At 44.9% G+C, this 22,325-nt stretch overlaps 1 protein-coding gene across 6 annotated transcripts in view; it reads right to left on the bottom strand.

The window, feature by feature from the left end:
- Window positions 1–22,325, bottom strand: part of SYNRG (synergin gamma) — a 39,681-nt gene that overhangs the window by 6,772 nt on the left and 10,584 nt on the right. For 3 of the 6 annotated variants that reach the window (XM_050321584.1, XM_050321585.1, XM_050321587.1), the window contains 13 exons: window positions 21,966–22,190; window positions 20,222–20,299; window positions 19,319–19,515; window positions 18,511–18,780; window positions 17,589–17,725; window positions 14,930–15,048; window positions 14,695–14,757; window positions 12,051–13,001; window positions 3,783–4,373; window positions 3,273–3,436; window positions 2,488–2,541; window positions 1,665–1,761; window positions 1,240–1,388 (listed from right to left, as the gene is read on the bottom strand). In XM_050321584.1, coding sequence (XP_050177541.1) covers window positions 1,240–1,388; window positions 1,665–1,761; window positions 2,488–2,541; window positions 3,273–3,436; window positions 3,783–4,373; window positions 12,051–13,001; window positions 14,695–14,757; window positions 14,930–15,048; window positions 17,589–17,725; window positions 18,511–18,780; window positions 19,319–19,515; window positions 20,222–20,299; window positions 21,966–22,190 — 3,095 coding nt within the window. The remainder of the gene's footprint in view (window positions 1–1,239; window positions 1,389–1,664; window positions 1,762–2,487; window positions 2,542–3,272; window positions 3,437–3,782; window positions 4,374–12,050; window positions 13,002–14,694; window positions 14,758–14,929; window positions 15,049–17,588; window positions 17,726–18,510; window positions 18,781–19,318; window positions 19,516–20,221; window positions 20,300–21,965; window positions 22,191–22,325) is intronic. The other 3 variants (XM_050321588.1, XM_050321589.1, XM_050321586.1) reach the window with 2 other exon arrangements.

The raw sequence follows: 22,325 nt of genomic DNA, 5'->3' as shown, positions 1-22,325 counted from the left end.
AAGATCCTGACACCTTCTGAGATTGGTACTATCAACAACAAGAAGTCCAGCAGGTGGATGCAGGTCTGTCAGCTCGCTCTGCCGAGCGGGAGGATATTGAGGGTATAAATTCCCTAGGACAGGCTCTGTGCACCACAGGACACCACCAAAACACCTGGGGAGGTTTCAAATGGGCTAGAGTTGTGTAAAAAGGGGCTGATCATTTATTACACCTGCTCTGCAGGGAATGACAGTGAGCTGGAGGTGGATATTTCAAGCAGAAACCAAGTATTCCAGGCCTTACTTACAAATGATTGTTTACTGGGAAGCAAAGACCTTTTGTGGCCACAGCTGCAGTGCAAGGCAGAAGCCACAAATTAAACTGCTCAGTGAAAACCTACCCATGGTAATGATCTGCTCAGTGGTGCTCGATGGGCTGTGCTGATACTGGCTCAGAGTTACAGACTCCTCAGGTATGCTGGAGTTAAAGGGAGCCATTATGCAACTCAGTATCAAGCAACACAGATAATTCCCTAAAAATACCAGTTTTACCCTGGGTAAAGAAAGTCATTTTGCAATTGTATTTCCTGCAACACAAATACCTCCAAAATCCCCCGGGTATTTAATGGCAGAGTGATTTTCCTGCCTCCTGTCTGTGTTCTGGGCCCCACTGTGCCCCTCTTCTTCCCAGTTCCTCTGCAGACCCATCCCATGGGATGCTCCTGCTCAACCCTCAGACCACCTCTGCCTGTCACACTCACCCAGGGATGTCCAAAGCTCTCCTGACAGGGAGCAGTGGAGCTTTTCCTGGCAGTTCAGGAGAGGAAAAGCTGCTCAGTCTGCAGCAGGAACCAAAACAAACTCGGGCATTTCCAAATGCAAGGAGAGGGAAAACAGTTTAGTTATTCCTGTGTTGCTACACTGTGTGCTCTGGAGTTGTGAGCACTAAAACTAATTGTAGGGATATTAAAAAACAAGTTATGTCCATGCTATTCTGGTTTCATAAAATTGCTTATTTGAATTTTATTAAATTTTCCTTACTGGAGATGTCCACAGACACACAGGATATCACCTCAATCAACTGTTTGTACATAAACAACAGTTTTCTTAGAGAGTTTTAAACTGGATTTCAAAATTAAGTGCATTTACATTTGGCAAGAGAAAAAAACACACGCTGTAAAGTTGGGACACCCCCTGGAGTCACTTTAAATCCAATTATGACATTTCTTTTAGCAACCAGGCAGCTTTTTCTGGCCTTACCGTTAAAGCAGCGAGTGACATGAAGCTGATCAGGTTGTTCCACACTTTATCAATGTCCTTCAGCAGCTGCTGCAGTTTCTCACTGCAAACAGCAGTTGCTTTGATGCCCAGCTCCACTCTCTTCGTCACTCTGTAGACTTCCACAACCCCTGGGGATGTAAAACACAGGGGAGGATTGCAAAGAATGCGCTGGATGCCAGAACTTTAACTCAGACGTGGCAAAAATGGGGATGGCACAGGAGAGGTGGGCATGGAGGGTTCGTTCAAAGCAGGAGGAGCATTTATTTAGCAGAATAGTTATTCATTATTTAGGTGCAGGCAAAGATTAAGTTAAAAAATAATGCCATTTTGGGAAGACTGGTTCTATGTTCCTGTTTTTGAGAGAAGAACTTTCAACGTAAAACACATGGAAAATTGAAACATACCCAGTAAATATTCCATGCCTTGGGCAGACTGGATAACTTCAGTGCAAACAGATGAGCTACTTATTCCATTTAAGGTGTCGTTTGCTTTCTTTATGACCTGGTAGAAATGAATTTCATAAAATGATGGGGTTATCTACCTTTAAATAATCATTATGAACAGGACTGTCCCCAGCAGAAACTGTTATACAAAAAAAGAGGCAAATTAAATAAGAAATGCTTGCTACACTCCACCACATGTTTTTATACACTCCTGCTGTAAGCAGATCAGGGGAAAGGATGAATATTTAAAACCTTAATGTATTTCCCCCGGTATTTTGATTACAAAATAAGAGTTTTAAGAGCATGCACGCCTTGCTACCTCGTTTAGTAACAGCATTCACAGTTTGGGCTGTCTAATACTCAAATGCAAAGAAGGAATTTTAAGGAGAGCTGACCTGGCTGTGAAATATCTGACACTGGTCAGCAGCAAACAAATGGTCCCTCGGCACAGCACAGAAACAAACCTGTTCCTCAGGAACCCCTGGGGAGCCACATCCTGGTACAGTGCTCTGAGCACCAAAACCCAGAAACACCCCCCTAACTGGTGAGCTGGAACCTTGAGGGAAAAGCCAAACTAATCCCCAGTGACAGGGAGATTAGTGTAGGGCGCTGAGCTGGGGAGGTGACGCTGCTGCTGCTGCTGGGTGACAGCTCTGGGGTTTTAATTTGTAATTCCCAGGGCTGATTCCCACCCTTCCTCTGCCTGTTGGTTTTAAACAGCGAGTGAGGTGGTTCCTGCAGGGATCAGGGAAGGATTTGCAGGAGGAGGAGGTGACAGACTTACCTGCAGGGCACTCTCCAGGCACCTCTGCCACTCATAGGCGTACCTCTCACTTTCCTGGGGAGAGGAAGGACAGGCTGAGTCTTATTCCTGCCCACATTTATTTCCCTTTCTCTCACACAACAGACACACAGCAGAAAGGTATTTCAAAAGACTATCTGCAGATCAGCCATGTGAACTTTCGACATATCTATTCTTAATTTTTCTCCCATTCTCTCAACATTCTCTTTGCACCTGAACTCTAAAATTTGATTTCTGGGAGTCACAAAAGGAAGAACATATATATGAGTAAAAAGTTTCACTGCACATACCCCCTCCTGACACATTTGTCACAGTCTGCTGTTCTAGAGATGCGGATTAGCAGAATTTAATCTGAGTCCTTTTCCCATCCCTTCTCAGGATGAGCAAGAGAAATAAGTACCATGCAGCCAAAAAGTGATGCCATTTCCCAAAGCAAATGGTTCTGCCGTGCCAAAGCTGGGATTAGATTTAAATTGTAACTAATTTCCAGTTATAAGCTTAGGCTGCAAGGTCAAGTGATTCTGTGTTTCAGACAACAGCATTTTCCCACTTCACAAGACTTTTAAAGACACAAGAGAAGAAACTTCCATTAAGAGCAGTCTCCACTCACAACAGCCAGCTTTACCCACACACCACCTCAGAATCACCCCCCAAGTTCAAAGAGCTGAAGTCCCAAAAAGCTGGATACAGAACACCCTTGAGCTCACCCTGATGATGTCACTGATGATGTCACTGCCCATTCACTCCTGTTCCAGGTAATCCCTTACCTCCACCTCCCCAGTCAGGTCCTTGTACTTGTCTCTGATGACGGGCAGTGCCGGCTTCTCGCTCAGGGTGTTGGAGCGATCCCTGAACGGCTGCTCCAGGGCTGGCAAAGGTGAGGAGCGACTTATCTCCCTGTCACCCAGGCTCAGGCTCCTTTTATGAGACCCTAAAGAGGCAGGTTATAAACAAGTTACTCCTTTACTCATAAATCACAGAGCATTTAAAATGTATGAAGCGGCACCAAGTGTTGTCCCACTCCTCCGGAAGAACAAATCCTTCTGTTTACCCAGTGACTGGTATAAATTTCCCCAGTTTTCCATTTCTTACAATTTTTTTGGCACAATAAATGCTTTCCTTGTAGAAAAAGACCAGCTCCAAATGCCACAGAAATCAACAAGAAGATTCAGGTCATTTCCAGCAGCCTCCATTAGCCAATTTTATAATTCAATTAGGAAAATTAGCCTTTGATGAGCAGATGCATCATAAACTTCCTCCACCCTGTGCAGGCTTACCTTGCACAGACAGGTCAAAGGTAGCCAGCTCACTCCTGATCATCTCTTCACTGGATTTCACCTTGCCTTGGGAAGTTGCCACCAAGAAGTCAAACTTGCTGATTTTTGGTTTCTCGCTTTGGAATTCTCCAAAGTCATCCGTGGATTCCCTTCGCAGCTCAGAGGAGACACCGGCAGCGAGGAGATCTGCCTCCTGGGCTGCGTCAGCTGCTGCTGCACCCCGAGCTTCCGAGGAAGGTCTCGCAAAATCCCCAAAGTCTGCGATGTCATCGTCGCTTGGCCCGCTGGAGATCGGCCCGGAGTCTTTAAAGTTTGCAAAGGCTGCAAAGGAAACGTCCTGTAAGGCATCCTCGCTGGAAAAGGTTGTCACTTTGGAAACCGTTGTCATGGTGATGTTTTCCGAGCTGCCAAACAAGGTCTCCTTCTTCTGGAGGACAGAAGTGGCCGCGGAGGATCCGCTCCCCGAGGGCTGGGAGAGCCTCTTGCCCTGCTGGAGGTCGTCTCTGTCGGACCAGTCGGAGCTGGCCAGGCTGCTGACTGCAGAGCCACTGGTGCAGCTTCCCAGAGGGGCACATTTTAAGTCATCGATATCTGAGGGAAACAAACCCCCACAATTAGAGGCCGAAGTTCAAACGCAACCGGCCGAGAGGCTGAAAGAACCGGGAGAACAAGCCCGGGAAGCGGAGTGCCGGTGAGCCTCCAACTGAAGTTTGCACAAAAATAATCTGAAAAACACCTGAGCATTTAACACAAAAGTCTCCCAGTTCAATAAATGGAAGCCTTGACCTTTGAATGCTGTCTTACGTTTTAAGCTCAAAGTCACCACCCTGCTACAGGTAGTGAAGAAAGACTAAAAAAGAATAAAATCAATGTTTCTGGCCAGTCCAGGCTGCACAGATCACCAGTTCAGCTTCCTGGCTGCAGGATCTACAATCAAAATATAAATGTTACAACTCAAACATCTTAACACGTTATTTCATCTTATCAAACCCAGCCACACAGAGGACTGGGCTGACTTTTCCATTCCTCCGATAAAGTATTAATACACCTTAATTTTATATTCACGCTTTGATACAAATAACACATAAAAATGTGCTGTAAGAATCTAAAAAAACTAGAAATCCTGTTTAAGCTTATCAGAGCTCCTGCAGCGCTGCACGGCCGACTCGTCCAACTTCCAGGTGCCAGGACTGACAGGGGTATTGGGAAGATCATGTTTTAACTGAATAAACAGTTTGTAAAAGCTAAGTCTAGAGAAAATCCAATTATTTTGCAGAAAGCTCCAAACATTTATACTCACCTGGTGATTACATGGGCCAATAGGTTCTTCTCCCTGCCACGGGCAGGGATGAGAAAGAGCCTGCAGTGCCCGGGGGCTCCGCTGCTCCCACCCCACTGATCTTTCACCTTCACACTGAGATTGATCCCCAGTGAAGGCACAGAGCCAGGGGCTGGGCAGTTTTCATTAAAGCATTAAAAAAAAAAAACCAACAAACCAAGCCTCCTCTCCTACATTTGGCATTTGTTTTCCAGCATTAGCAATTGTCAGTTCGGATTAGACATCCGGCTGCACAGCGCCCGGGGTCCAGCGGGCTCGAGGCACAGCAAACCCAAACCACAAAATGCGTTCTCTGAGTGTGGTCTGAGCTGAGATTCTGGTGATAAACACCATGGTCTGGCACACTGGGGTTTAACAGAGCCAGGGTGGGAACAAGCTGACTCCCCAGCTGCCCTCTTTATTCGATCCAGCCACATCAGCCTGAGGATTAAACCATTTTAACAAACCATTTCTGCCTCGGTTTACTCCTTTCACTGGAAGGGCAGAGCAGGCCAGGCTTCAGGCTGCTTCCCAGGCATGACCCACATACACTGCTAATGAAAAATCTAACAAATACACAATATAATGATGGAGTTTAATGGGCCAGCCAGGCACGGTGTGTCATCCATCAGCTCTTCCCGAGGGTCTTCCTGCAGCTGCCAATTTGCCCGTGACAGCATCCCAAATCCAAACTGAGCCCCTCGCACACAGACAGCAAGATTTCAAAGTGCCACTTGAATATCAAATGTGCAGAGAAGCAGAAGGTAAACAGAGGAGAGATGAAATCACCTGCTCACAGCAGAACTGCACGGAAAGGAGGCTCCGAGGTGAAAGGAGCCGACGGGAGAGGGACCGGTGATTCATCACCACAAACCACATCTTGTGCTCTCAAGTTTTTGTTTAAAGAAGGGAAATGAAAGCTTTGCATGAAAGAGGGAGCCAGAAGCACCTCCGACATGTCAGCCAACTGTAATTAATCCTGGGATCTTGGAAATACCACCGGCTACTAGGCAACCCCTTTTTCTCTTCCAATTTGTGTTGACTCCAAAGCCCAGCAAAGATTTGAGCATTGCTATTGTTCCAGTGTTCCCTGGGAATGAAAGGGAAGAGTGATGAGCCCACTGTGAGGACCTGCACACTCACGTCCTATTGTGAATTATTCCTTTGATAACTGCTAGGATTCTGAGCTGCAAACACATCCCAGAGGACCAGGTCAGTGCATTCCTGATCCCACCCTGGCTCAGGGACAGGCAGGACCAGCAGCAGGCTCCGGAGGGGAATCCTGAACTCCCCTGCAATCAATAGGTCAGGGCAGGGAAGGCTGAAGAACAGTTTAGTTACTCACAAACTAAGATGCAAGATTGTCTCTGCGAATTCAGGCAGACACAAAACCTCTGCAGAGCTGTGAGGGCTGAGGTGAAATGCAATGGTCCAATTCTGCACATTTGATTTATCTGGATAGTTCCAACAGGATTACTCTGGTGAATGAACTTCCCTAGGAGAATTATATTACAGGAAAAACAGCGTGTTCAGAGCTGAAGTGTTTACAGCTCGAGCCGTTTGAAAACAATTTAGGGAAAAGCATGGAAAATAAGAATGTGGAACTGCCCATAAGCCCAGGTAAACTCACTTTGGGAAGAATTTTACAGGAGAAAACCTACACCATTTTGCTGTGCCATGTGCTGCACTTCAGAGAATCATTTACCACAACTTGGAGGTTTCTGAAGAGAGGAAGTCAAACCCTCCCCTCTGTCACAGGCACGGCAAAGCAAAAGCATCCTCTGAGCTCTTGGCACATTTGCTGCCTGACCAGGAGGGGTTTTACCCCCGGCAGGTTCCAGAGCAGTGGCCACCACCAATAAGTGTAGCAGCAGCTCCCACGTGCACAGCAGTTCTTGGTGACCCCCAGGAGCTCTCTGTGGTGGGAGTGTCTTTATTGCTGGCACAAAGACGGGTTTATCAAGCAGCGTTAAGAGCTGCTCCTCCAAGAGCACAGATCTGTGTCAGCTCTGGTTACAGTTGGGGCAGCCTTAGCCTTTGTTTTGCCAGTGAAAAAACTTAAAAATTAAATATTTTTAAGTATGAATGTCTATCAGTAATACTTTTCGCAAAGCAAGAGACGATTAAGTAAGGGGGGAAATTAATTACTTCTAACTAAGCATCACACTTGGGCAAGACAGAGGCCACAGAGCAACCCCAATGTCCTCCTGGAGGACAGGAGTAAGAACAGGATTTGAACTGATGAGAAGCATCAAATTTCATCAAAAAAAAAAAAAAAAGAGCAAAGACTAAATCCATTCAAAATTCTACGAAAATTCTTCATTTTGGGGACACAGTTTTTTTGTAAAGAAGTTAAAACCAAACCCAATTAGTATTTCTTCCAAATCAAAAGGTTTGGAATATTTACCATCTATTTTCCATCTAGATTTCCATCCAATCTGAACTCCCAAACGCAAAGTCCAACCTGCCTGACCCTCACCTGGGACCAGCTACACCTGTATGAGCCTGACAGGATGAAATACAATTAAAATCCTGTTTCCCAGTGTTATCTCATCAGCAGAAAATCTTGCCATCCCTGATTTGAGCCAACTATAATAATTTATTCCAACTACCAAGGATTAAGTTATGGCTGGAGGCCATTTACAAGCTGGAGCCTTCAATGTCAACAGCTTAATCATTCAAGGAAAACCCTTGACAGCATCAGTGATCGCCTAAAGAACAGTGAAAAGGCAATTCCAGAGGACTGGAATAAATTTAGTGCTTTTCACCAGCACAGGAGAGTTTCAGGTTTTTGGATTTCGGTGTCTGTGAAATCCTGATGAAGTCACTGTGAGTCCTGTGCCACGTTTTGGTTGTTAGGGTGACGCAGTTCTGCTCCCAGTGGAGCAGCAGCAATCCTGTTACCCTGGGAACATCCCCTGCAGCCTGAGCAACGATCCAGGGCCTGGATGGAGACAGCACCACCTCCTCACCACTTCAGAGGGTCTCCACCTGGCAAAGGTGGGAGGAAACTGGGGGAACACGGGGTTGTGTGCACTGCTGCTGTGGGTGTCTTGCCTGCCAGCAACCACAAAAATCCAAAGCCCATTTCTCAGCTGGAACAGCTGATAATAAGGGAATTATTCCCATTTCCTGTCCCTACAGGATGGAAGTACCTAAGGTGGAAACCATCAAGAATGCTGACTGTAAAATAAATGAAAATGAAAGAAACAGAAAAGAAAAGCCTCCAAACCTGATGGAATTACAGGATTTGCTAATTACCTTTAAATTATCACTACAAACAATGTTTCACAGCAAAACAAAGCCCCCTGAGCTCACACTGGGAGCTCAGTCCCACAGAGGCCCAAGGCAGCTGCTGCCCCTGTGCCCTTGGGAAGGCCATGGCAAACGTGTCAGAGACATTCCCGGGATAAATCCGGGTGGATAAGCTCCTCTGTTTACAGAACTGACTTCAATGAGAGCAAGGCAGTGAATCTGACTGTCAAGTCTGGACAAAAATGTAATAAATACAGCCTTGAACGTTCCTCTCCCTCCTCCAGGTGTGATTAGCTGAACAAACACAAACAGCTTGGGCCCTGCAGAATTAGGGCTCAGGTTTATGTTCAAAGCTTTGCTTTAAAAAGCTTTAGGGCTGGGCATGACCTACTGATCTCCAGAATCAAAGAGGGCTGTTGTGGGGTGGGTTTTTTTCCCTTTTTCTTTTAAAGCCTCTCAAGCTCAGTGCAAAGAAAAGCCACATTCTGCTTCCTGGTCTGGCTTTTACTCTTGTGGCAACTCCAAAACCCCACAACATTTTAACTTCATTCCACATCTCAATTATTTTCAGCTTTTTACCTTGTCTGCTAATTTAATGTTAATCCTAAGCTGCCAGAGGCCCAGGATTTGGAGGAATGTGAAGTGACATAATTACAGGCCACAAATTGGTAGCTGTCATTCATGGCTGAATGTTTTGATATTCAGAAGGCAGGACTCCCAAAATGGAAAAAGGGAGCAGGGTGTTTACTTTGGGGCTCTGATGAACTTCAGATTAGCTAAAGAAATATCTGAATATTATTTGATGGGCTTCTACTCAAAAAGGTCTAGCCAGCAACACAGTTTTCCAGTTCCAACTCACAGAAAAAACCCTGCCACCACACATTTTCTCTACTCAAACACTGCTCTTCTGAAAAATATTATTTAGGCTGATATGTAAAGTTTCAGAAGGTCACAGGGAGCCAGGTCAAAGCTTTGGAAGAGGAGAAAGAAGCTCATCCACACTCTGCTCTGCAAGAGGAAAGGCACCCACCAGCCTAAGGGGATACTAGAACTTTAAACTTTGTATTTTTGAAGAGAAAGAGATACATTGCTGGTTTGCAACAAATCACACACATCCCCACGTTTTGAAAATATGCCAAGATAATATTTATTAACACAGCAGGACTTACAGATCACAAAAGATAGTGATACAGAGAGGCTCGGGAGGGCGGTATCAGAGTAAAGCATGCAGGTCAATACTTGCAGAAGAGAGATATCAAAGCAGATCTGAAAAGGCACATTCACACAGGAAATGTTTAGTTGAAATCAGACATTAGAAAAAGCAGCAAAAAAACCTGAAGTCGATTAAAATATACAGAGATCTCCAATAATGCCAAAGGAAAAGGTACTTTACAGGGGTGCCAGTGCAGCAGAACAACCCTCTGGGAGCGCCCGGCCGGGGCTCGCTCTCGCTGCAGGAAGAGCAGACCAGGTCCATCCAACACGAGGAGGTGCTGATTAAAATGCTTCCAACTCAGAGGGAAACGAAATTTGGTAGAAAAGAAGCAGCCTGGTTCAAACTAATAACATGCAGCCAGTGCTCAAAGGGTTATAGGGAGTGAATGCAAGAGAAATCAGGCAACATAATTAGTATCATCTACCTTCCACACAGAGTTAGAGCAAAGTTTAAAGAGACTGTATCCCCCTCGGAGAGAGCAAAACTGGGAACCTTTCACCCCTCAGAGGACAAAGCACGGGAAGCACCTCAGGGATTTCTTCCTAATTCCCAGCGTCAGCACCTACCTGCCCATACCTGGAAGCTGTTCCAGGGTGAGATCTCAGAGCCAAGGGATAAACACACCTCTGTGTGGGGATGGCAGCAAGCCAGACCACCCCCCAGCACCTCTGTCCCGCTGCTGTTCCACCGGAGATGTGACACAGGGCTTGCAGGAATGCAGCTCCCAAGGAGCAGTCTCCCCCTTTTCCCAGCAGCGAGGTGACAAAGGGGCACCGTCCCTTTCTGACGTTACATTTACAGAGCGAAGGAAATTATGAGAGGGGAAAAAAAATAAATAAATCTGCTTTTTAACTTCATGTAAACTGGAGGGGGAAAAAAAAAATAAAAAAAAAGGACTTGCCCATCAGCAGTTTCACAGCTTGAAATGCACCAAACCCGCAGGAAGGAACAGGGGAGCACAGGGGCGTTCGCAGCAGATTGTCCAGAGCGTGTTCTGCTACGGAATCCAAACAGTTAAAAGGAGCAAAACCCTCCCTGTGGAGTAACATCCAGCTTGGCACCATAGGAGAATACAGGCTGGTTTAATAAAAATAGCTTCTAATTAGTACTTCAGAGTTCAAAAGTTTAGCAACAAGCACGTGAAGGGCTAACCCCCTTAAACAAACCAAAAAAAGGCTTTTCCTGCCACAAACGGCAATTATTCATCAAGGATTGCTGTGGCAAAAGCTCACGTCCTGTAAAGAGCTACAGAAGTCAAACTACCACTAAAAGAGGCTAGAAAAATATTAGGAAAAAGTGCTTTCAAACCCAAAGTAAACATTCAAGAATACACTGTAGGTGCTACGTTTTTGACAGCTCACTCAACTTGGAATTTTCCCAAGCAGTAATATGAAAATTAAATGTCTTTGCTAATAAATTATTCCTGATATTTTGTACCCTGTTAGAGAGTATCTTCCACCTCAAAGTTGCCAACTTAATTCTCACCCCTACTTAAAAATATCATATAATGCAAAATTACAGTACTGTATATTTTTTTTCTACCCATATCTGCAAAAAATGGAAGAAATACTTCATGTGGAAATAACCAATTCTTGCAGTAAGAGCTTCTACATTTACAGTTTGTATGTTCCCCTGTTCAGAAAAGCCTTTGACTGCATTAAACTTGTTCTAGAACACAGTAATGGTTCCCATGTTGTTGAAGGCCACAGAACATTTAACTACAGCTTATCTCCTATGTATACGTGAACAGAAAAAGCAGGACACTTGGGAAATCTGTTTTGTGGTCGGATCAGATGGTCAGTTCACTCCCCTGGGAATGATGTCATACAGGGAAATTCAAGCAGGTGGAAACCTGATAAAGTAGGAGTCCCATGGTTTAAATTTAGGTCCAAGAGTTCCCAATCAGGAGAGCAGCACTTGGAGCCCCTTGGCACAATGATTCCTAGGAGGGATTTAACACTAAAGGGTCTGTGAAATACTCTACCTGCAGTCCTGCAGAGCCTGGCTACACTGACTGAGCCCCCCCATAAGGGGAATACTCCAGTGTTGGTGATTAGTCAGAGCCTCATTAACAACCCAAATTAGTGTTCTGCCGACCCTTGGGAAGCCCCCAAGCCAAATGCTTTGTGGAAACCAAGATTAAAGGGAGACTCTGCCATCATCCTGCTGATAAAAACGGAATGACATTGTTTGCATTAGAATATTTTCCACTTGAGTCCCTCAAGTGCCAATAGCAAACAGGTACCAGTACGATGTTGTCAAATCTCAAAAATAAATTGGCCTGGAGTTCGAACTGTTCTATTTATAGTCTTCTAGGACAAACACTAATCACTGCCCCGCTGAGGGGCCGTTGGCTGGCGGGGACACACACTGAGGGTCTTCCACTACTGAAAGACGAGTGCATAATACTGTAATTGAGCACAGAGAACACGAAACCTCCACCACCTCTGCTACCAGAGCAATCTAACCAGTTCCTCACCTGCTGCTGGTGGATGCTGGCCACTAACTGTTGGCAAATCCAAAGAGCTATCAGACATGACATGCTTAAGATCTCCTCCCACATCAGCCAGTTTCATGTCAAACTGAACAGACAGCGCGTCTTCGGAATCCTCCTTGCCCACGCTGCTGCCCCCGATGGACGGCAGATCCAGGGACTTCACCGAGGCAGAGTCTTCTTTGGCCTGCTTGAAAGCTGCCACTTTGTCCACCAGTGACTTATCCACGCTGCTGCCCGTGGAAGAAAACTTGTTGGAGTGGAAGTCGGCAAAATCATCATCGCTCTTCACCGAGGAGAGCGTGCTGTCCTTCGCCTCCTCAAAGCCCGCTCCGGAGCCCTCCAGAGACAGCTGTTTGAAGATGTCATACTTGGTGGGCGTAGCAGTGGTGGCAGAACTCTGCCCACCCTTCACTGTGCTGGCAGCAGAGCCAGCCTGAGGAACAGGACCGGCCTCCAGCTTCAGTGCATTGTATTTGTCATCCGGTTTTTGCTCGGAAAATCCGCCGCTGTTGTTGAAAGCCATGAAGTCTGCAAAGTCATCTTGTCCACTGGCTGATGCGCCGTTAGAAAATTCCCCAAAAAGGTTGAACTCTCCAAAGTCATCAGCTAAGCTGGAAGTTTTGCTGGGTGCTGGCTGGGCAGTGGTGGATGGAAGGGGCGGGGGAGGAAAGGAGCCCGGTTTTGAGGTGTTAAATGCAGGTGGAAAGGACGGCTGCTTGTTTTCTCCAGGAGAGGAAAAGAGATCCAAGTCTGCCAGGTTCAAAGGGGTCTTGGCTTGTGTTTGCTGCTTTGGCTGAGCAGGCAGAGGAGGGAAGGGTGCAGGGAAGGTTTTGTCTTTTGTGGGTGGCTCTAATGGTGAGATACTGTCAGCGGTTTTGAAATCTGTGAAACCATCATCGACTCCTGCGGGCTTGAACTCTGCAAGGTTATCTCCTGGGAACGAAAACAGGGAGAAAACAACAGTAAAACACTGCAGCAACAAATACATCATACTCACACCGTGCAAGCAAGCAAGCAAATTATTTCATGCAATGTCAGAAGTTTTTATGCAAACAATTTAAATTAAAGACCTCCGGATGCACACAGAACTGCAAACTCAACTTCCATTTGCCACACAAGTGTCAAGGTCAGCAATTCCAATATCCACTCCAGCAAACGCTTCATTCCTGAAGTCATATTAAATTCCCTTCTCACTGAGTTCATATCAAAACACACCATGACAAACAGTTTCAAAAGGTGATCAACACTCTCTTATTCAGCTTCCACTCAAGTTCCTCTCCCCACCTCGTCCTTCTCGTGTTTGCCAAGCAATAAATGTAATTCTGAATGTCACTTATAGCAGTTCAGTATTTGCTTCCTTACAGAAGCAATTCCTCCCTTCCTCCCCCTGAAATACTGCAGTTTCCTCATGGAGCATCTACTCAGTCCTGTTTTCTGCCAGATTCACCTGAACATCCACAGTGAGAAGTGCTCAGGACTTCGGGAACTGCAGCATAAGCAGGCCCTTCCAGCCCTGCCCAGGCTGACTGCAGCTGTGCTCAGAGCCTGGACAGGCTCCCCCAGGAACGTGGGCACAGCAAATCACCAGTGCTGACCTCCAGCCCAACTCCCCAGAGCATGCAAGCTCGTGCTGTGCAAGGATTAGAATTTAAACCTGATTAAACATTAGCTGACAATGTTTTCATTGAATTTATGTTAAATATTTCGGTGTACTAATTTTCTAAGTTTCTTCCTGTTCGTACACAAATATTTTTTTATAAAGCAATTTCTTTTGAACATGAAAATGTTGACTTGTTTAACCCATTCACCAGCATGTACATACTTGGACTACTTGTAATTTTAAAGTAATGATGCTTACTTTAGGACAAGTGTCCAACAAACGGATTTTTTCTACTTTAGAAGTACACCATTAACATTTAATCTTTTAGCTACCACACAGTGTCATACTTTGAAATAGTTTAACTGGATTTTAAACACAGATTTAAAGGAATACTCTTCATAATGGTAGTAAAGGACCACAACCACACCTGACCTATTCTTCCACTCTCCCTCCCCTCCAAACCAATTCACTTGGCTCAGCAACAAGATAAATATTCCTGAAATTGCCACTCATTGATCAAAACTACAACAGCACAGCAAACTAAACTTACTGATGAATTGCAAAGCTTCCCATTAGAAATGTGAGCTGGTGAAAGGGTTAAGAGTGGTCAGACCTGGACAGCAGGCAAACACAGTCATCTTCTACATTTTAGAACATGTACAGAATGAGATCAAATGTTATCCCATTTCACTGCAACCATTTAATCCTCAAGAGGTTCTGAGCATGAGAACCTCACAAAACATCACAGGAGTTTCAGAAACACATGACTCCTTATTAAAACAAATTCCAACCATGCCATTGCTTTAAAATAAAACTCAGGAGCACCCGGAAGAGATGCCAGTCTTCCAGAAACACAATTAGCAGGTTGTTCCAAGAGGATCTAGTTTTTTTCAGGATGCTTCCTGCTAAGTTGCTTAGGGAAGCAGAAGCACCATTATTTTGGAATTCCAGCAACGGAAATTCTGCAGCTCGTACAGAGAAATGCTAAAAATTATAATGAAAATATGTGAAAACCCCAGTGCTTACCCAAGTATTTGCTCTCTGCTGGCTGCTCCAGTTCCCGGAAAGCGCTGTACTTGTCCCCTCCATCTGGAGAACACGGGGAAAGAAAGGCATTGACATACATATATTAGGAATTCACAGAGTAAATTTTATATTATTGCTCTAGTTTTTAAATATTAATATCTTATCAATGCCAAAAATAAAAGATACAAAATATGACACTAAATGGCTCATAGTGATTGTGTATTTGTCCTTTTACCTCCAAAAGCAGCTGCAGTCTCAGGAGGCTTCTCAGCTGCCATTCCTTTAAACACAGCGTATTTATCAGCTGGTGAGAGCGGCTTATTACCTGGGAGTGGCATTAGTAAGGAAGGAACACTAAAAACAAAAGAGATAAAAGCAAAGTTCCTTAATTCCTCCACAAGAAATCTACATTTCCAGGTTTTATTTACAGGAGCCTCCTATTACAGTTACCCCTAAGCTCCTGCCCTAATGAGTGCTTAGTCCAGAACCTGATGTCAACGGCCTCAGCTGGGTGAATTCCCAACTTTATCTCACCTAATCATATTTTTTTAGGCCAGAAATCAATTTGCCCCATTCTTGATTTTAATTTCTATCAAAACATGGAGAAAATACTCCAGAACACCACAGGAATTCACAGCCCCGGAGAGAACAAGCACACAGACATAGCCCAGGAATCACTGCTGCTTAATTGATGCCTTTTGAAAATTCTCCCTGATACAACTAGATACAGTAAAGAGCTAAAACTGCACAAGATTTTGACAGCTCCATACTTTCAGCTTATCTGATTTTGCTTATATTTCACTACATATTGCAAAATTAAGAGAATAAAGTGTTAAAAATGAAAGGAGAACTTGGAATTTATGTCAGTGCCAATCAGTGAGTTTAGGCAGGTATCTAGTCAGCAAAATAAGGATTAATCCACGGTTCCACAGTCAAGTCTTTTTGCATAAACACACCCTACTTCTTACAGTAGAACTGCCATAACAACCTAACACCATGTTAGCAACTGCTGGAAGATTTAGGAGCTGTTCTGGGAGAGCTTTGCTTGCCCTCCACACAAGCCCCCTTATCAGACCTTGGCAGCTCTGCACAACAACATCCTTTACATATGAATGATGCATTTTACCTCTAGTTCGTGTCATTCACATCGAAAACCTGAATGAATTTCTATGGTGTTCTTCAGCCTGGAGCAAGAATCTTTCCAGAGCCATTTAAATCTCCTTATCAGCAGCCTCCAAGCAACACACAACCCAAGCACTTTCACACACGTGCTGGTGCTGGGCTGTGGTGCTTGCAGACAGACAGTGAAACGGCAAAAAAACAGAGCTTATGGTAATATAATTAAATTTCCCATCCCTGCAAAGCAGGCTATTAGATATGCAATCTTGGCAAATGGAATGGTTAATCAGTTGTACTCCACAGATGGCTTTTTTTTTAAATAAAGCTCCATAAGCAATTAGATTATAGCTCATTGTAACATTTTGTTCAAAACTGAACGCTTTCACAAGCGAATAAAGAGAGCTGCTGCAGTGAAAAAGAAACACCATTTTTGAAATTTTTTTTATGATCCCCTACTTCCCATTGTGCAATTTACAAACAGTTTTCTGTCAAAACCTCCAGTAACAGATCAGCTTTAGTGGCAAAATGACATCTAATGTAAGATATACTTAAAACAGCATCTTCAGATCTGTGTGGCACTGACTGCCCCATCCCTGGAAGAGTTCAAGGCCAGGTTGGACGGGGCTTGGAGCAACCTGGGATAGTGGAAGATATCCCTGCCCATGGCAGGGTGTGAGAACTGGATGATCTCTACAGTCCCCTCCAACCCAAACGACTCCAGGATTCTATGCCATCAGCAAAATTAACTTTTCTTACACAGAAACCATCTGTCAGTGTAACAGAACAATCTGGCTGAGCACCCCCATTGATGTCACTGCTGAGGAAGCACCTGGTAATCAGCGCTCACCTGGAAATCCTGGTTCTGTTTGCCACTAAGAACAGTCAGTTCATACACAGAAAGTGTGTCTGTCTACAATTAAGACACCTGGGAGCTGCATAAAAGTTTGCCATGAGCAGCAAAAGGAAAGAATGGTGAAATTATGTAGTCTTTGTAGACTTTGAAAGATTAATTGCAAACTCTCAAAGGGAGGACACATGCTCACTTACTTATTTTGTTATTCAAAATTTACCTGATCTGGAATTACATCTTGGCAGTCTCCCACAAGGAAAAGCCAGAATTGCTGGACTCTGAATGAGGTTTCAACTGAGATTTATAGTCAGGTATCAAAAGTTTAAGCACTGGACAGAGAAATGACAGAAATAACCCCTCTGTCCACCGGAGTTCTCAGGTATTTAAGAGTACAACGTTGTGTTCTTGACATAAATTTTGGGGTCCATATTCAGGGCCTGAAGAAAAGACCTTGATGTGAGCAAATGGTTTCTATGAACTCCAAGAAGCACTTTTCCACTTTAGAGGGGTCCTACTTGTAATGGGAGGTCACAATACTGGATGCAGAACTCCTCTGTCCCAGGGTATTCTTCCTGAACAGCTTGATATAAGATTTCTCCCTGGATGCACAGTGTGAAGTAACTTTCAATTGCCTGTGCAGGACTATAAACCCCTCAAAACCTACATCCAAACCTCGTAAACCCAACTGACCTCAGCAAGATGACTGGAATGCTAAAGAAAAATCAACCACCTATGGCACAGCAAATGCCGTTTTTGATTCAGGAAGTCTAATTGCAGCTGTAAGAACCTTCAAAAGAAACTGTCAGAGCAGAACTCAGGTGATGGATGAAAATTACAGGCTAGAAAGGTCCCCACAAAGAAGGAAAACATTTCAGTTCTTAAAAGAGTTCTAAAATACAGCAGGGGTGGAAATCAGAGATGGTACCTGCTCCGGTGCTGGGAACTGGCTGCTTTGGAGGAACCGGCTACATCCCCTTGGAAATCAGTGAAAGAATCATCCAGGGAGCCAGACTTTGAAGCATCTTGAAACTCCTGGAAGTCATCATCTTCTGGTTTTACTACCTGAATTACAAACAAGTAAATTGCTATGCTGTTGGCTTTTGCAATTGCCATACAGCATGAAAGCAGCTCAGAGCAGTGTGACCAAGAGGAAAGAAGGAAGGAGAAGAACCTTTCAGCATTAGCATCATCAGCATTTCCACTCTGCCTGTGCCTCACCCAACTCACACACACGCCAGGTATACAGGGTTACAGGGAGCAAGCATGAAGAACAGGTGAATAAGGAGCCCTACTCCTTTCACAGTAAATGTGTTACTGATCATAGCCTTGTCATCTTTTAGTACAGGCAAATATTAATAATTTAAATCAATCAATAATTTAAAATCAATCACACAGCAAAAGCACCACAAGAGAGATTTTCTGAGGGATGAACCATATTTGCAAACAGCAAAATTTATCCCCCCTTGCCGTGATTTACCTTTGGAAACCAAAGGCTTTCTGAGTTCTCAGCTTCTCCTGAAAACCCTTGTTTTACCAGCTATTAGAGTCTGCTGTGTAGCTCAAATAAAATTCTATTTTATGTGCATTACAAAATCCTAACTACATCTAAAATCCTCCTTTGTAACGGAGATGCTTGTGTGCCTCTGTTAGTGCCACCAGAAAGAAACCGAAAAAGTGAAAGAACACCCTCAGTGGCACAACTTCACCTTTTCAGACATCACCTGTCAGATTTCAGCTCTGCTTTTTGCCAGTTACCCAAAGCCCGCTGTCCCTCTGTGGGTCTGGCAGCTCCAGGCTAGTTCCCTTTCCCGGGAAGGGGGTTTTCCAGGCAGGGGGAGCGGGCTCACCTGGCCGGGCGGGTAGGAGGGCAGGAAGGCTCCGGAAGGCTGAGCTGCAGCTCCTCCCGCCGGGGCCGGGGCCGGGATGCCCATGCCCATGACGGGGGGCCCGATGCCGAGGGGCACGGAGGGCACGGAGGGCACGGAGCCCGGCGGGGCCGAGGGCAGCAGCGGGGGCTGGCTCACCGCGGGCAGGGCCACAGGGAACCCCGACAGAGTGGGAACAGGAGCAGCGGGAAACTGGTTCAGCACGTCGGGACTCACTGCGGGAATCCCCCTCTGCAAAGGAACGAGCAGACACCCGTTACACTGAAATGGAAGTGAATTACATTCAATACAGAACCACAGCATCACGGAGGTTGGAAAAGCCCTCCGAGACCATCGAGTCCAGCCTGTGACAAAGCCCCACCCAGCCCAGAGCCCTGAGTGCCACATCCAGTCATTCAACCTTGAACACATCCAGGGATGGGGACTCCACCACCTCCCTGGGCAGCCCCTTCCAAGGCCTGACCACCCTTTCCATGAGGAAAGACTCACAGACTACGGGATACAGGAGCCACATAGTTTGAGCAGAACAGATCTCGATACAACAGGAGGAAAGTAGGCAGTATTTTATACTAAAAACACAAGTAAGTGTATCCAAGAACTTCCACTGACACTGAAGGAGTAAGGCATGAAACTGATAACATTCTAACCCTGCTGAAGTTACAAGGGCAGTTTCTCCTCCCCAGAAGCAGTGCTTTACTCCAGTGTGGAGCAGCAGCCCCTGGCGCTCCCCCCCGGGGCCGTCGGTGCCGTGCCCTGCCCCGAGCGGTACCTGCGTGACGGCCACCATGGCCAGCACCGCGTACAGCTCCTCCTTGGTCAGCTGCCCGGGCGTCGTGCGGTTGGCCAGAGCCCAGATCTGCCCCAGGGTCTCCCTGGGCAGCCCAGATGACATCAGGATGGGGTAGAGCTTGGCTGTATCTATTCCAGCAGGAGTCAGAGTGCTTTCTAAGATTTTCTTATACAGCTCTGTTGTACAAGAGGGAGTCAGTGTTAGACAGTGACAAGTGCTCTTTCCAAATAAATTTATTATTGCCTTTCTATCCTGTCTCAAACTCAACATTATATCAAATTAGTAACACTCAGCATAAGGTGAGATAGCAGCATCCTGGTACTGTGCTTCATCCAAAAGCATTATTGGATCATCTTTACAGATAAGCTTAACACAAGCCAAGAAATATTTTATATAAAATATACTTAGTGTTCCATTTCAAACCATGTTTCTTTAATGAAATTGCAGGATAACACATATAAAAATATGGTTCTAACAGCTTTATGTATTTAAACCTCAGTGTAATCAGTATTTACTACAGCATTTCATTTTCTATTCACTGTGTTATTTACACATACAAGATAAATAGCCTTCAGAAATGAGCCTGCCTAATTAAAAGACACACCAAAAACCAGAATACCCATGAAAGCAGCATTATCAGCAATGCAACCTCTACTGGGATAAGCTGCTGTCATAAATGTTTAAACTAGAATTTCTTAACATGCTTGAATAAAACTCATCCTTCCTCAAATGCAGATAAGGCCACCATAAATATGTAACATACCAAAGACACAGGATTCATTTGATGACTGAGTGACTCTCTGATCCATAGATGGCCACACAAGCACAGGTACACTCACCCCTCACACCGCCCACCTGGCTAAACGCCCCTGCCTTGTTTACCTGGGACCAAGCTGTCGTTGTAAATCCAAGGAGGCATCATTTGCTGAATTGGGTCCTGGGAAGGGAACACTCCAACTCCTAAATGTATTCCAATCAGTAAGAAAAACAACAGCAGCTGCATTAGGATATACAGGGTATGATGATCTTAAGAGAACAGACCATGGCTGGTCAGCATCACTCAGCATTTCAGGCAAAGAGTTCAGATAGGAATCACTGTGCTCAGAGGAAAAACAGATACTGCAGGAATATGTATTTCCAAATAAGTACTAGAATGATTTGGTAGTAACAGAGAAAACAGTTATATGTGTAATGAAATCAGGAGCTCCTTACGTGCCTCCCTGTTAATGTCCAGCTGCACAGAAGCACAGGTCTCACTGTCTCACCATTTCACAGCAGCACTTCTGTGTCATATCACATTTAGCTTCTCATCAACTACCTGCTATCTATTAGGGCTATTTGTGGAATAAATAAACCCATACCTACCATGAGAACCACAATGTTCCACCAGAACATCCTCACCTGGGAAATCCACAAACAGCCTGTTAGACTGAACCTCAGCGAGATCGTATTCCACATTTCCACTGCTCCCAGTCTTCAGCTCCAGGGGACACCACAGCCCCTGTCACTACTACAGCCTTTCAGAACATCACCTGCCACACTTCACTCCCTGCAAACTGCTTATTCCTTCTCCACTGTGTGGACTCTTCACCTCGGTCTCCCTCAGCAGATTTTATGCTCATCTTGGATGGTGCTCTGACAAAAATCAGAATAATTTCAGATTTCATTGTCTTTCCCAGTGCCCTTGCATTTCCTCATCTTCCACATGGATTCCCTCCTGACTGCAGTCTAATTTCTAATCATCCCACAACTCCAAGCACATTTTAATGTAAGCAATTCCTTCCATTTCACCAGCCAAGTAAAATAAATTTGCTACCTCCTCAGGTATCATTGTTCTTTAGCTTTAACCCCTCTTCCATACCCTTTTGCATCCTACCAACTCTTGCTTCTCATCCCTGAATCTCTCTGATAAAATTCAGCCCCCTGAGGATCCAGTAAGTGACATGGAATTCTCAGGCATATTCAGCTGACAGGTAGGAAAGCCTTACCCAAAACCTTGATGACACCCAGGTGACAGGTCTGCCATTTGTAGTTACATGATAATGCAGAATAAATGCCTGTTCCTCACAAAGTACTTGAGCTCATCCTCAACAACACTGGGAACTATTCTAGTTTTCATTTAGTCCAGCTTTTAATTTTCATCCCTAAAGCCCAGACAGTTTGAGACATAATAGATATGAGCAGCAAATTGTCTGGGAAACAAGTATTAACTAGCTAAGAGTTTTAACCTAACAAGATCTTAACCCCTCAAGGTCAAAAGGTTAAAACCCACCATGACATTGACCAACTTTTGCAATAAACTTCCTTAAATACTTAAAAAAATCATAATCTTTAGAGAGCACATCTTTTTATTGACCCAAGGAAGGACAGAATATTTTAAAGCAGCAAACCTGATTAAACAAACGTGTTAAAGGTGATTACAGCAATAAACTCATGTGGAGAAAGTTCAGAGCAAAAATCATGGCAGTTACACTTTGAGCAAGGAGCAGGAGGCACTGACACATTATTCAAGCAGGCGTTCAGAGCAAAATTATTCAGGGTTGGCCTTGGAATTAGTGAGCTGAGCGTTAGCGATCAAGCAGCGTCTCATTAGACTGAAATTCTGTCAAATGTTTCCATTGCTCACCACACTCTTCAACTGCTCTGTTTTGTTCTGAAGCCTTGTGCACCTCTGCAGCAGTGGGACCAGTTTCCTGTCCACCTACAACATCCCAGTCACTGCTGGTTAGACTGGGATGAGCTTGGCTTGCAGCCGAGGCTTTGTGCCCACCTTCGGATGTTTTAGGTTTGGTTTGCTCCTGTTCAGATTCATTTGAGCCATTAGCTAAGACTTTCTCCTCCAAGGAAGAGCCTGAATAAACAGCAGGAGGAATTATTTACACTTTGTTATTAACCACCCGGATTGCAATTCCACACTTTTCAAAGGAAAAGTACTCTTGGCACCACTGATGGGTTAGAGATGAGTGTTTGTCCTAGCTCAGACCAA

This window comes from Myiozetetes cayanensis, unplaced genomic scaffold, assembly GCF_022539395.1.
Source record: "Myiozetetes cayanensis isolate MyiCay16 unplaced genomic scaffold, myiCay2020 scf27, whole genome shotgun sequence".
NCBI lineage: Eukaryota > Metazoa > Chordata > Aves > Passeriformes > Tyrannidae > Myiozetetes > Myiozetetes cayanensis.
This window is presented reverse-complemented; position numbering and strand designations above follow the sequence as displayed.